Consider the following 15,778-nt stretch of genomic DNA (forward strand, 5'->3'; position numbering starts at 1 on the left):
AAGATACGACCTCCGAGCGAGAAGCCTCTTCCATGACCTGAACCGGTCCGCCTCGCAATCGGTCTATGCGGGTCAGCGGTTCTCAGCGGTTCTTTAAACGTGGAACAAAACGAACTCGATAAAAACAAACGAAATTTATATTGCACGACACGATAAATTGATCGTTCCTTGAAGAATAAAGACACTTTGCCGCAAAGTTAGCCAACTTAATTAAAACTTTATTTTCGTTTCTTTACTGAACATTAATTAACGTGATATAATCTTGGAATTTATTACGAATTAATTTATTATAAATGTCACTTTCACGAAGAAATATGATTTTTTTAATTGAGAGAAAAAATTTTTATTTATTATTGTAAAGTTGTTTCGCTTTTTACGCGAAACCAACATTCGTTTCTCTGTTTATTTATATTTATTGTATATTACGTGCATAAAATTTCGGTTCTGCGCACGCGAAACCGTAGCGGAATCGCGTAGGCAGCGATTCTGTGTACGCTTGTTCCTCTCTCTCTCTCTCTTCGATTCAGCGCTTCAGGGATTAGTTATGGCGATGTACCACGTGGAGGTCAATAAGATTCACCCCAGATCTTGCCAATAAACCCGCGGCTCGCTTGAAACGGAATCTCATATCGCGTACGCCGGAAGTCGTTGCCGGAGATCGGCAGCGGCTGCGCTCAGAAGCGCGATCGATCGTGAAGGAGAAGGAGGCGAGATCGCGCTCGTATCAATCGATTAAGAATTAAACGAGCCGCTCGATGTCGCGTTGATGTTCGTCGTCGTGGAAACTCGAGAATCGATCGGAAACGCCGAACCGCGCAGCGGTTTGACACCAGTACCCCCGCCTGTATACGTTTGCTCTAAGCTATCTATAAACAGCAATAACACACGGCCGCGGTTGCAACGCGGCACAATGTAGATTAAGAGTACGTCCGAAGACTCGCGTTTACATAATACACGTTACGCAACACGGTTACTTATAGAATAGCGGCTAGAGCGAATTCTATACAGTCTGCCGCCACTTGTGACGAGCCACTTTTCGACAATGTCGCTCCCGTTTGAGAAACGAGCAAAAAGTTATCTCTCTCGTGTTGCTTCGAAGCAGAAAATAAAATATTCGTTCGAAGTATTTCTCTCTCACATATCGCTGATAGTAGTGAAAAAAAAAAAAAAAATATGTTACTTCACGGGTGAGAAAGATCGCGTCGGAGTTCAGAGTTCAATTCTTTGTTCCGTACGCGATGCATATCATCACCACTTACGCGCTTACGCTTTCACACGCTTGTAAAAAAAAAAAAAAACCGACTCGGTCGGCGTGTGTGCGTGAAATTTCTCTTTCACGTCGTTCTTCTCATTCATATCTACGCGCGGATAAACGCGCTGAGATAGTTTGAATGTTTACTTAGGGCGGTATTATAAATACGCGATGTGGTCTGACCCACTTTACACCTATGCCAGATACAATAATGCCCGTATCTACAAAAGCAAAGGAAGTCGGACTTAATGCTATTTTCAAAAGTAATACAAGACTCGTGTGCGGGCGCACAATGAAACTTTTATATCATCTCACGCAAGAAGAAGTAGATTAATATTCTGAAAAAAAAAAAAAAAAAAAAAAGAACAATTTACAGCGCGTATCAAATCTTCGAAAGAAAATTTAAATGCGAGATAACTAAACCAAACTTATTTTTAGACTTCATTGACGTGTTTTTCGCGCAACTGTGTGATTATCGGGGAAAAGTTTGACGTCTCGCGTGTGTTGCATATTCATCGTCGACTCGAACAAAACGCTTGCAAATCGGCGCATTAATCACACAATTCATTTAGCTTCGCGCGACGTTTCAATGAAAAGCGTAAAATCTATATTACAAGAGTCGTAAATAACTTTGTTCCAAAAAAAAAAAAAAAAAAACCATTCGCGAGTAGATGCGCGTGGATTTGTTACATAATAATCCATCGTAGCGTAACGGCAAGTGATTCTCTTGCGGGCGCGAATAAAACGACGGTCGCGAATAACAAGCAGAAACGACCGACCGACCGACCGACCGACCGACCGACGGATCCTTTCGTCGTCTCGCAGCTGTTTTTGCCGTCGTTAATGTCGCGATTGTAACAACGCGACGCGGTACAATCGCGGATGACACGTCACCTCTGACTTTTGCACCGCCGCGGCGACGTGCGATCTCTCGCAATGACCGGCGCGCACACACACACACACACACACGTGTCTGCGCGTATATCGTTTCTCAAAACGGTCTAATCTGCACGCGGCTGCACACATCCGTGGCGAGAGAGCACGTATCTTCCGCGCTGAAAAGTTTTTCGTCCGGACGGCGGATGCGATGAGAGATGAACAGAATGAGAAAAAGAGACAGAGAGAAAGAGAAAGAGAGAGAGAGAGACCCGTGGCGTCTTTTCTTTCCCGTCCCGATCCTTCCGCGAATACTCGCAGGCTTGTACAGTCGGGTTGCGTGTTACTTGCAGATAACAGAAATGTCAGCGACGCGCTTGTGTAACGGAGTAGCTGACACGTAGCAACCGGGTAGCAAACTATTTTCGCCTATCGGTTATCGCGGAATGTTATGTGTGCGAGTGCGAAATGTTTTATTTGCACTTTCTCGGAAATTCTTCCGTCAAGGTTGAAAGATTTCACGAATAATCGCATCGAAGGTCTTTAAAATGCAAAAATCTTTATGTTTGTTTCTTTTTTTGTTCATTTTGAGATACGATGACAACAAAGTACCGGCTCTTGCGCATTGCGATGCGGAGTCACAACATGAGAGACGGGAGCTTTCACGCGGAATCGCGTTCTCCGCGCGATTCTCTTATAAACGATATCACGTTTGACCTCCGGCCGCAATTACGCGGAGGTCGAAGCTTTAATGGCGTGTGTGGCCTACGCAATTGTTGCCGAGGATGCGGCGCGCGTAAATAAGCAACGGCACCGACCCTGACAGCTTCTTGTTCGGTGACCACGCCGTGGAGGTTCAGCCGTGCGGGCCGTGACGCTCACTTAAAGCTTGTCCGCGTATTTCTTTCCGATAGAATAAACCTGTGTGTTTTTCGTTTTGTTGAGAAATGCAAATCCCTCGCGCGAGGAAGAGGACCGCGTGATGTGTGAACACAGAATCGCGCCAAGTGTCTTGTAAAGTGCGTTTCGGAACGAGAGAACTTTTTTTCTCGAAAAAAAATAGATGTCTCGCTCGATGTAATTATTTACTTAGCGCAATTTCTTCTGTTCCTCGCCTCGAACTACTTAACTTGTGGGTGCGATATTTGTAGGCACTTTAGATTGTTCAACTGGCATTAGAGCCGAGCGCGCGATAATGGACGTTATTATATTGCGCGCGCGCATAAGCAATTTCTCCCTCTCTTCCCCAACAGTTGCGTTTAAGCGATGCAATTATTGCGTGCTGGGCGAATAATTCACAGCCGATCTCTATCTCGTTTGTGAAACGTATATATGGAGAACGTGTATATGCAAGAAATGTGCTTTACGACGCCCGAGGCGCAGGCGTCTCCCGCGTTCTGTGATTGATTTTCCCAGACCTTTCTTTTCAAAGATCGATACATATTTGGGTCTTCAAGAAAACGTGAGAGCGTAACGAATGCGTTCGCGTTTTCGATCACAAAACAGAGAGAGAGAGAGAGAGAGAGAGAGAGAGAGAGAGAGAGAGAGAGAGAGAGAGAGAGAGAGAGAGAGAGGTTTCGCGATCCGAGGTTATCTTTACGAGATTTCGTTCCGAACAAACAGGTGTTTGCGCGGAACTCCAACAAACTCCGTTAAACTCCGTCGCTCGAATTTCCGGTGTTAGTCCGAAAGTGTGTGTGTGTGTGTGTGTACGTGTAAAATAAATACATTATTTAATTTACAGAATTTTTTGCAGCGAGAAAAATAGTTTTTAACGGATCGTATTGTTATATATTTGTTTTTAAGTTTCTTAAAGGTGTATTTTTTTGTGCAATACCGTCTGAAAACAAAACAGAGCGAGCGCACGCCCGTCGAAAGACGCGCAGTGCGCACGTACGTGCGTACGCACGTGAAAGAATTGCTCGTGCGGGAATTGTCGTAAATGTCTTCATCCGTAAGATATGAGACGCCGTGGGCGTTCCGCATGGATCTTCACGTGGACGCCAATTTCGGACGTGTTAACTCGGTAAAAAGCGTCGTTGAGTGGGTGAGAAAAAAGGTTGGGCCAAAGACTAACGGCACAATCTGTGGTATCCAAAGCAAACTTTACATACGTTTTCTCGCGACGCGTTACTCTGAATAGGATACACGCTATAGGAAAGTACGGCGAGCGTATATAGTCTTTGAATCGCGCGCGAGTGTATTAATCTTCGTAAAAAAAAAAAAAAGAGCACGGCTGAAACACAAAGGTCGATAGGTCTCTTTCAATAGGTTCCCGTAAGTTCCTCGCGTTTGATTTTCACCACACGTCAGACTTTTTTTCTTTTACGAGACCTACGAGAAGGCGCTTGCCACACCGGCCTGTCTCCCGCTCGCGTCTTAGTCATATTCCCGAAGCGGTGAAATTCCAACGGAGGAGTTCAGAGCTTAGAGTCCTCTCGTTGCGTGTTGGCGTTGCACGTGGGTTGGGCAGCACGTTGCGAGTCCTCAGCACAATGATATATCCCCGGACCGCGTGTGCGAGAATAGGTCGAGACCCCGGTGTGTCAGAGGTGAAGCCGCACCCTGGTATTGTGTCCTGCCCACGTGACCGTCGTGCAAGTCGTCGTCGTGAATCTGCTCCGGCTGTAAAGATTTCGACGCCCAAATCGTGATATCAAAGTGGAAAACTGTGATGTTGGCAGTGTCGACACATTCTATGTCGAATTTGTCTTAGTACGTAATAAACTTTTTGTACTTACGTGCCATTACGGTAATATTCATGTTAAGAATGTGAGCAACAACGTGAAGGTGACAACACGTTTACCAATCGGCGATGTTCGGTCGAACATGTGTAAATAAATACGTCGTTCTCCATAATCAGACACGTGTGGCAACTTAATTATCATAGATTATTGATTAATTCGATCACCGTGACAGGAGCGAGCGACTACACCCCGCATTGTATCGCCCACGTGATTTCTCTCGTATGTACTTGGCCTTTCTGAATGGATAATACGTATGTACGTATCGTTTCAATATCGCTGCGCGAAGATTGTGTGACTTGCCACTTCCCGTATCGTTTGTTGTTATTATTACGTGACTGTAACGCGGAGGACACGCGGTATCGCCTAAGTCGTCGAAACTCGACGATCGTACAACTTTTTTCGCGCACTTTAGTGTTTTACACAAAATCGCGAAGTATGTTTTTTTTTGTTTTTTTTTTTTTTTTTACAAGAAAAATCATCGCACTACAATACCGTGTGTTATTTTTGTTTCAGGTAAGCAGAATGTTATTGAGCGCGAAGACGAACGTTGAGAATCGCTCGAGTGTTTGCTCCTTTCGTGAAAATCGTGTCTCAGGTATAGATATATATATGTATATATATACACATAGAAAATATATATTTCGTCATAATCCGATTGCCGACAAAGAGTTCGGCGGTTCGGTAACGTACCGATAGCCATATTTCTGTCTCGAATTGCCACATTGTCGGAGGCCGCGTACCCCGAGGAATTCTCACACTTTGGTGCGCGCCTCGATCGCGAGGAAATCTTAAAACGAAACGACGCCGTCCGCTGAAAGTGCAGCGCCTAAAGAGAGAGATACGTGGGTTGAGAGATTTACGAGAGTGTTGGCCTTTCGTTCTTTAACGCGGCTCTGTGTTCCGCAGTTTTTTTTTTTTTTTTAACCAAGACGCATTTCTCTAAAATCTAATGCAAAAGATCCTACGACGATTCGATATTTTGTTTATTTCAACTTTTGAAGTATGAAAATATTACGGCGGCTCAGGGAAGAATGGCAAACACACAGAGTTGCGGACATTTATGACGAAAAAAAAAAGATAAAAAATAAATAAATAAACAAGAAAATAAGAAAATGTGAAATCGAAGCGCGTTTAAATATTGCAATCGGTAGCGCGAGATAATCGTTTAATTACGAGGGATTTTCGTGCCTAAAAAGGATCGGTGATAATAAATTATACGCGAAACGGCCGTTCTCAATTGCACATCCTCATTATACAGTTGTTCCGTTGTAGCATATTTGACGTGTTCGGTCGCGAACACTAATTATCACATCTGCGACGCGATCCAATTATCACGAGCAATATAAGCCGAGCCAACGTATCATTAATATCTCGTTTCAGCGCGTTCTATCGTTCACCGGACTCGTTAGAAGCCGCGAAACAAGTGGGAGAGAGGGAGGGGAATCGACAACGAGATCGATCGGGAAGCCGCGGCACGTTCGTCCCGATCGATCGCCAGAATTTATTGAACCACTAACCTTTCGCGTTTTCATCGTGTGCTCTCTTTCTCTCTCTCTCTCTCTCTCTCTCTTTTCATCTCGCCGTTTCTCTTCTCGGGAGGATTCGATTCTCTTCACGAGGCCAACGTGTTTCCATTTTTATTCTTTCTTCTCCCGTAGAGACTCTCTCAGGACGGCAATTACGTCTAATAACTCGTGAAACAGCACCCCGCGAAGACTACCGGCGAGCGTATTGAATTCGCGAGAAAGTTGTGCAATTCTCTCGGCTCGCTGAAAGGGATATCTCGTGGGAGATAGTAATTAAAAAAAATGTCTTTTTTCAGACATTCACTCATTTTCACTCATAAAGTATTTGTCTCACACAGAACAGTTTTTTTACATTTGTTTATTTTTGAAAAGACACTGGGAAAATCTCCCGGATTTTTGAATCGTTCGTGATACAAGGCCGAAGTCGAAAAACTCGCCGCGAAGCGACGTCCCGAGCAAATGACACCTCAGGTTGCGATAAAGATGTAGAATCTCTGTGTAAGCGGCGAGAAGTACGAGCGCGGCGCAGCGGCCGCTATTAATTCATGCATGCATTGTTACGTGTCAAGGCACGCGGTGTATCTGTCGGCAGATCATCGTGACGAGATAAGCGCGCGAGCGAAAACGTTCCTCTTCTCTCGATCGGCAGCCGCAGAGGACGAAAGGTGGAGAAAACGCGAGTGGAGCCCGGTCGCACGACGAAAAGCCGTCTTCCCACCGGAGAGAAGATTAATCGCCCGCGTCGAAGGGACGCGGTAATAATTCCTTTAACCTTTGCTAGAGAGAAAGAGACTTAGGTCGGTGCAAAAAATCGGCGAAACTCTCTCAGCAAAATTTTAACTTTCACTATAGACAGATTCGAAAAGTGCAAACGAATTTTTAACACGTACAGAACTGTTTTTTTTTCTTACATTGTTGATCAGAATTCTGTCGAATTTGAGTCAATTTTGTTTTATTAAAAGAAACAAAGTAATTTAAAAATAAAAATTTACTTTATACGTGATAAATGTTTCCGTTAGTTTAATTGATTTATTTTGCATATGCATAAATTTTCAAGATTTATTTGTATTCGTTTTTTTTTTTTTTTTTTTTTTCGATAAGAAACGCGCCGCGTCTCAGTTTCCCGCGCGAGGCGTCCTCTGCCGCTCGCGTCCCGGCAATAAATTCCACGTCGTTGGACCTTGGAATGCGGTTAATGCGGCTCGATGCACCGATACAATGGACGAATCGGCAAATCTCTCGTTACGGCGGAGAGCTGTGTGCATACACGAAGGCCGGCGATTTGTCGCGTAATGCGCGATATCAGCGATCTCGAGGTCGCGATCACCGTGACCGTCGCGTCACAGACACGCGGTAACATATGTCTGGCTTCCACCGAGAATTTAATTGCTCCGTCTTTCATTTGCCTAATGCCGGACTCTCAATCGCGAATCTTTTTTATTCGTGCAAGATCGATAAATCTCGTTCGAATCGTTTGTCTTGTTTGTGCATAGTGATCGGTAAAAACAACAAATCGGAGATACGTGGAGTTTATTTTATTTAAGTAAGTAATTGTTTTAAGTTACGTAATTTTTATTGTGTCATGTGAATTTATTGCTAGTTCGATTCAACATTAAATGGATTACATACGAACGCTGACACATTCTCGATAGATATCAATTCCCGGTATCAAATCGTGACCACACGATATCGTAAACGTATATCTAATGAGGCATTGTGTCATCTGTAATGAGACGACTTGCGTCATTCGAGTAATTAAAAATTACATCGATTGCATCGCATCGAAATTCATCTTAGTGGCTTTTTATCGAACAATTGTCTCGTATCGCGCGTACGTTTGATTTCATTGAGAAGCCGATGAAGAAATTTGTGTGACTTGCAAAGCATTCTTCGTTAGCTTAATCTTGACAATTACGTTTCAAATATTGTGTGTCACAAACATTTCTTACTTATCATAAACGGTGTGCTACAGTTTTCGAAATACTTCGAGAGACCACTCGATGTCTCGCTCTCCAGAGGTGCGTTGACTTCGGACGCTTGTGCGCTTTAAGGATCGGTCCTCGCTTTTATTGCTCTTCAAACGTAGAACAAAGATAAACCGACGCTCGAAGCGCGTAATCGCCCAAAGCAAACGCACCTCTTGTATTGTAACGAGCGTCTAACGGTGAAAGATCGTTGGGATTCGAAAAACTTATCGCCTTCTTTTCAACTTTTTAACTTTTATTATCGGTTTTAACTTTTATTATCGACCCTTGTCGTAAGAGAAAAATAAGTGTCTTTGATGATTTTCTTCCCATTGCGTTGTACGTCCCAGAAGTTCATTACTGAAGTAAAATCTATGTCGACATTCTTCGTTGACCTTTGGATCTTCCCTCAGGGAGAGGTCAGGGCAGAAGACTTGGCTTCAGGTAATCCCGTCGTGCTTGGGTCACATCCGAAACCTTGTGTGTCACAAAGAAAACCAGTCTCTCTCTCTCTCTCTCTCTAAAAGTAATTCTCGGAAATGTGCAGAATACGCGACGACAGTTTGAAAAAAAAAAAATCAGAGATATTTTCTAGAATTGTCAGTTGTTATTTCTCGTGTAGTAGAAACTCGTAGTTACTCTAGGATATAGGTTTGTGCACAGTCGTGGCGCTGTTATTACCGGGCGCAGGTAGCGCGCTTTCAGGAGGACGTTAGTCAGTCACGAGATCTCGTCTTTGCTTTTCGCGCGCGACTCACCTGACTGTCGTGAGGCCTAAACGACCCCGGTGATACGATAAGTCGCTAATTTACGTTTGCCGACGATACCGCGGCCCGTCGTGTGGGTGGCCCGTCGTTCTCTTGGCGGTTATATCCCGCCCGCTCGAGAAACCATCGGACGTGCGACATGCTCGCGATTAATTAGCCGAGCTGCGATATCGTCGAACGAAACTGCGATCACTCCGGGGGATCGGTCACGCTTTTTCCGGATGTTGCCCGCGCTGCGAGATTCCTCCCCCCCCCCTCTCCCCGCTCCTTCTCCGATTGAGAAGCGACGTTGGCGCGCAAGAACGATCGCAAACGATTCCTTTATTCCGCACACGCGTCTCTCGCGCACAATTCCGGCACGCGATAATAATCAATAAAACATTAATTACATCGCGGATCTGCGTGCGTGTAAAAAGTCTGTGCATGCGAGATAGATATCACAAAGGGAAAAACCGGTATCCAATTGCCGTTACGTTATTTTGTCTACGATACGTATTATGGGGCTCGTTAAGAGCTCCTTTAAGGCGACATCCCAACTTCTCGACGCCGCGCTAAAAATCCCGGGACGTGAAAGACACACGCTGTACCGTTCGGCTTTATTTATTCTTACGCGCTCCCCGAGATAAAGCAGCTCTGTGTCTTACACACACACACACACACACACATACACACACTCTCTTTCTCTCTTTCTCGGAAGAGCCCCTTTGCTTCGCGCGATCGCTTCGCGAAGCCGCGTCAATTGTGATCAGAACGCTGACGAAGCGAATGTGCGCTCGATGTGTGCGCCGTGAAATACGGCGTGCGCGACCCGCGCGAGTCACACACGGGGTCACATAACCGTTTTCCGATGACACTCGGTGAGTAATACATCACACATCGAAATGTGTTGATGCGCGCTGACGAGCGCGCGCGCGGAAAATTTTGTGCCGCTCTCTATATACAAGATGCATCCACTCGCGCGTCGTCATTAACTTTGCCGAAGGTCGCAGGGTCCTTCGGCAACGACGACGTTCGACGTAGGCAGAGCGTTTTTCCGTTTGTCAACTGGGAAATTTATGCGCGCCGCACGTACGTACACGGTAATCAACGGTCGCGTGAATTTGTGGAGGGAAATTTTCTCACTCGCGCGAGAAAAGTTGCGCGCTTGAATGTTACTACGCGAGTCATCATTAGCGAGAGGAAGAAAGAGATTCGCGTATGAAAAACTAAAATTGCTTAAATTGTCAGACTCATGTGAAATCAACGATCGCGCGCACGAAGATGCTAATTTGTTCAATTTTTTAATTTCATGTAATTGTTTAATTATTTTCAAAGAGAAAACAAGAGAGAGAGAGAGAAATTGCGATTCTCTTCTGCGCGCGTAGAAGAAGAACTTTGAGGTGTAATGTTAAAATATTATGCTGCATCTTGCGGAGGAAGTATATTTATATAGAAAACGGGAGTTGGAGATGGCAAAGAAGGACACGACGGGATGGAATCAGGTACGCGGGTCGCGGGCAGAGGCCAGACTCAGACCGCGGCGAGTCACCTGCGGTGTGACCGATGCGAGCCGTCAGCGAACGCGCTCGCTATCATCTCGCCGAGAGTCTCCCTGGCCTTCTTCGTCATCGTGCCTAATGCTAACCGCTCGCCGGGGCACGCTCTCGGTAGCGTACAGTCTTCCGCAAAACTTTCGAGTTCTTATCTTCCGCGCGACCAGTGGCGTTGAATAACACGGGACACGGGTTATGGGAAATGAAACAAACAACAAAATGTTGTTACGCGTTGTATATTAATTTCAAGATAAAAACACCGTTTTATGTGAGATTACGTGAGCGCTAATGTATTTCTCGGTCATCTAGTTTGAAAATGTCCGCCCGTCGCTTTTCTCGCAACGATGTAGCGACGAAGTGATTTAGGAGACTCCTGCGGATGCGTCTTGCGCGCTTCCTGAAGTCGTCGTCCCTCCCTCCCCTTCCCCCTTTCCTCTTGATGAAGGGTTACACGAAAGAATCATCTGTGTTAATTGCCGCTACGGGAGAACTCGCGCGCCGACAACCTGTTGAGCTTCATTGTCGAGATATTCCGTTCGTGCAGTCATCTGTGTCCCGCCCAGCGTGGCACTTGACGCCACATGTCCGCGTCTTGAAAAAGAATTGACATAAATTGGACGACGCGGGGGGTGGGGAAGAGAATTATTACGTTGTAATCAATTGACAGAAGAGGAACGCGATTATTGGCGCGAGATTCGCGCGACTTTTTGTCGTATCGCGCGCGACTTTGACCATGTTGTCTCGTATCTTCAAACCGTCAATTTGTTTCTTCGGCTCTCATTCGAGTCGTAATCTCATAACTCTTCCGTGATGTCTTCTTTCTGCGTTTGTCAAAACACCGCTCAAGTGTGCAATATAATGGGATGTAATAGCCTTGTTATTTATTATCTATCAATTTGTCAATAAAACTTGTGCGTTTATTCTTCGTTCGTCGTCCATATGGCGAAAATGTCATCTCGACGAGCTAAAATAGAAAGCACACGCGATAGAGAACTCGTTTATCGATGCCACGGCAAGAGTCTTGTGCCCTCAACGACTCGACCTTTGATCGAACGAAGCGCCTCATTCCGGTGTGCCGCTTCTTTTCGCGTTCTTCTCTTCGTTACGCTCCGATCTTTCCGATAATTTCGCAGGTGAGATAATTAATCTACCTTATCGCGAACGTGACAGACGTGCGTTTACGTGCGCGCGACTTGTTTCGTTAAATGTTCGTTCGATCGACTGCTTTTTCGATTTTCTTCGTCGCTTCTCGATTTTATTTTTCAAAAGAGATACGTTATTGTTTAGACACTATAGAAATAAAAAAATAACAATAAATTTGTTTTATTTTTTTATCATAATTAACGCTATTTCTCTCTTTCGCGCTAAATTACGCAAATTCTTTGTTACGTATTTAATATTGCAAAAACATGTGAATTAAAGTTTATAAAATAATCTCGAACCTTACAACACAGGAGAACAATCCACTCGTCGTAATTTAATAATGTTTAAAATTGTTATATCTCGCCGAATTCTTGCAAAATATTTTCGTATTGCGCAATTTGGCTTCGCGATTTGGCTTCGCAAGATGGGAATAAGCGCGAGCACGTAAAAGAGCAAACGCAGCAGCAGCACGAGCTGTCGCAACCGAGATGACTCGTGGTCAGCACTCGACCTTTGGTCATCTTACGTGTACTCGGCTTCTTCCTTCCTTCATTTATCCTTTCTTCGTACCGTGTGCGTGCTTCCTTTTCTCGTTACCTTCCTCCCACATCTTTCGACTCACTCGCTCGCACTGCGGGCGCGCGCGCGCGCGCGAGAGAGAGAGACGGAGAGAATCGTTCCCGCTAATCGCACCTCGCGCGCACAAGGCGACGAGGTCACCGGTGCTCTTTGTTTGTCATCCGCCCGCAACCTGCTCTTCGCTCTCTCGCTAAACGCCCGCGGTCGGAAAGAAAAAAGACAGACAGACTATGTAGACGCGTAGAGAAGAAACCGTGCCAGGACGTACGACTCGATGCAATTGCGTATGGAAAGTTTCCAGCGCACGTTCGACATGCAGATTCGATCTATTGTGCGAGAATAATTGCATTATTCTCGTCGTCTCGCGGGAATAAAAATTGCAGCTCTTTTTTATTTTTTTTTGTTTTGTACACATGCGATATATCGCACGTTTTTCGCGAGGCGAGAAACTGGTCCGAACCCCGTGAATTTTATCCACGTCTCTCTTCGAAAGGAGAAAAAAATTGTGAGATTTGGAATTTCGTAAAGATTATTTCTTTATATAGGCGGGTTGTGTTATCTTTGACGATCGTATCGTCAATTCTTTATCAGGCAAGAGTCGCGCGCACAAGTCACGCTCGACGTTCGTGACACTTACGTCTCAGCGTCTGACCCCCGTGAAGAGATTATTTTCTCAAAAGATGTGAGAAAAAGATACGAGTACAAGACATGAGATCCAAATTGAGAACTGAACAAAGAAAATACTAGTCTCGCAACATGTATATATATTTATTGAATATTCGTGTGTCGTGTATTTGATATATTAAAATGGAAGACTTTGTATGCTTAAGTTTGAAATAAATGGGAGACGAGACGATCGAGCGCGCGTGAGTTAAGAGTGTAAAGACGGCGACGTCGCCGCGCGATTTAGAGGGAACGTTGACCGAAAGACAAGCGCGAGCGGGGAACAAAGTTCACAACAACGGGGACGACGGCGACGCTTGAGAAGAAGAGGTGTCCGAGAGAGAACTCGGTGGAATGACCCTGCGGATCGTATTGTGAGCGCGCGTACGTGTCCCTCGCGGAGGGTAACATATGCGTGATGGCTTGCGAAAGCTACGTCACGCAGGAACGCACCTCGAGAACTCCCTCTCTTTTCTCTTCTCTCCCTTCTTATCCCTCCTGTGTCCCGTGCTCTCTTCTCTCGAGTCTCCCCCCTTCTGTGTCTTTCTTTCTCCCGTGGGGTACGGAGGTCACCGTTCGCCACCGGCGAAACAAGCGGTGAACCGCAAAAGAATATCTTCTTCTTGTACCCCCGACCCTTTGCGGATTCTCCTCGTGGATCCCGAGGAGAAGAAGTAGAAGAAGAAGACGCGAAAACCGGAAATTCATCAGCGATCTGGCGCTCTACATTCCCGTCGTCTTTATCTCATTCTCGCGTATAGAATTTCTCTTCGCGAATACGCAGATCATCCAAACTCTTCGATTTCAAGTCAATTTTATGAACTATCGAATTTTTGTGATTCACAAAAAAATATAAAAGGACATGTAAAAATACGCAGTGTCTACGTATTTAGTCGCGCAAAGAGAGTTTTTCCAAATACGGATAGGTAGATTCAATTCAAGCGCGAAGGCGAGTTGAATATTCAAGCAGCGGTTTTCACAGGTAACATCACGCGCACTCGCGTTAATCGGTGCTAAGTACGCATTGACATCTATTCGGCGTCCTCTCTCGATACAGTCCTTCGCGGTCGAGCGTGGTGTCGCGCAACCTGACCTGCTTGCAGGTGCGCGACCCTGACGAACGTACAGTGTCACCAACGTCGTTGCGTCCTGGTCTCGCGACCATAAAAGACCGGGCACCGCAAGTTACAGGAGACTTAAGAGGGGAAATCGTATAGACGCGTATCGTAAAAAAAAAGATTAGATACAAAGGCAAAGTGCACGCGTACGTAAGCGCGCGTGCATGTGGAAATTTGCAGTGACAATTTTTCGGTTGTGTAAAACGAACATTTTTTTGCGATAGGAGAAAAGGAAACGTACAAACACAATTGCACACAATAGCAACTTGGAGATGAGGTTTTTTCAACGATCATTTGTTAAAACAAAATAATTATATAATCAAATATATTTATATTATATAAAATTATAAGAATTACATAGAAAAAAGACTAGACTAGCAAGAAAATTAGTTTCTATACAGAAAGAAAAATTTGCTAAGCTATTGAAGATGTTTGTTTTGCTAACAAAAAACGTTGATGAAACAAAACATTCTGTAGACTCGACAAATTTCTGGCCATAATAGCGAGCCTTTTTTGTGTAATGTTTAAAAACTTCATCTTTTTGGAAAAAAAAAAAAAAAAAAAAAAAAAAAAAAAAAAAAAAAAACTTAAAAGTCTGACAATCGACATATCTAGTCATTTTTAGGATAAATGTCCGGCCATTGGTACTTGTCTTCGGGACATTTGTCTTGCTAAGAACTTCTATAAATCACGTAAAATACCTGTTGTTTCATGCGCGTTCNAAAAAAAAAAAAAAAAAAAAAAAAAAAAAAAAAAAAACTTAAAAGACTGAGAATCTACATATCTAATCATTTTTAAAATAAATGTCCGGCCATTGGTACTTGTCTTCGGGACATTTGTCTTGCTAAGAACTTCTATAAATCACGTAAAATACCTGTTGTTTCATGCGCGTTCTCAAAATTCAAGTTCCGCAACTTTCACAGACAGATACAGCCTTGAGCGTGTGAGATAAAAGAAAGAGACGCGAGAGAAAGAAAGGAGCGAGCATACAAATCGCTGAGAGAGAGAAAGTGGAGGGGGGTTAGTGCGTATACGCGAAGGAGAGTCTGAAAAGTGGCTCGGACCCGGGCGTTCGCGAGACAACGGGAGCTAATTAGTTGCAGGAATGCAACGCGTTCCTACGTAAAGTCGAACACGCGGTGACTTCTAATAAGACGCAATCGTATCGTCGACGTCACGCGACCTTCGGACCGCGCTACTATATGCCAACTCTCTCGACGAGCCGTTGCTGGTGCTACTTACGTTGCTGACTATAAATCGCCACCTCTTCTTTCTCTCCACGTCGACTAATAAACGTTCGCGCCTCTCACGTGAACGGCATTGTGTTTCGCGACCTCCCGCTTGAAACAGCTGTTTCGAACGTTCTTCGCACTGACCAAGGTTGAACGGCGTCGAAGGGACAAAGACGCCGGTTTCACTATAAGTCGCGTTACAATCCGAACGGATCGACGCGAGAGAGGAAAAAGTTCACAGTGCGTGCGGAGCTCGTCTTTTCTTTATCACAATTTTTTACGTGCGACCGACTCGTCGCCGTTTTTTTCATTCCCTGTGCATCGCACAGAAGATGGAATTCGGCCGATGCGTCGGTCTCAGGTCCCCGAACGGGGCGGT

At 44.8% G+C, this 15,778-nt stretch overlaps 1 protein-coding gene across 6 annotated transcripts in view; it reads left to right on the forward strand.

Moving 5' to 3' along the window:
- Positions 1–15,778, forward strand: part of LOC109853669 — a 192,388-nt gene that overhangs the window by 124,301 nt on the left and 52,309 nt on the right. For 2 of the 6 annotated variants that reach the window (XM_020425993.1, XM_020425994.1), the window contains one exon: positions 5,389–5,470. The exons of the other annotated variants lie outside the window; for them this stretch is intronic. In XM_020425993.1, the coding sequence (XP_020281582.1) occupies positions 5,389–5,470 (82 nt within the window). The remainder of the gene's footprint in view (positions 1–5,388; positions 5,471–15,778) is intronic. 6 annotated transcript variants of the gene reach the window in all.

Source organism: Pseudomyrmex gracilis, unplaced genomic scaffold (assembly GCF_002006095.1).
Source record: "Pseudomyrmex gracilis isolate BER0280 unplaced genomic scaffold, ASM200609v1 scaffold_52, whole genome shotgun sequence".
Classification (NCBI taxonomy): Eukaryota; Metazoa; Arthropoda; class Insecta; order Hymenoptera; family Formicidae; genus Pseudomyrmex; species Pseudomyrmex gracilis.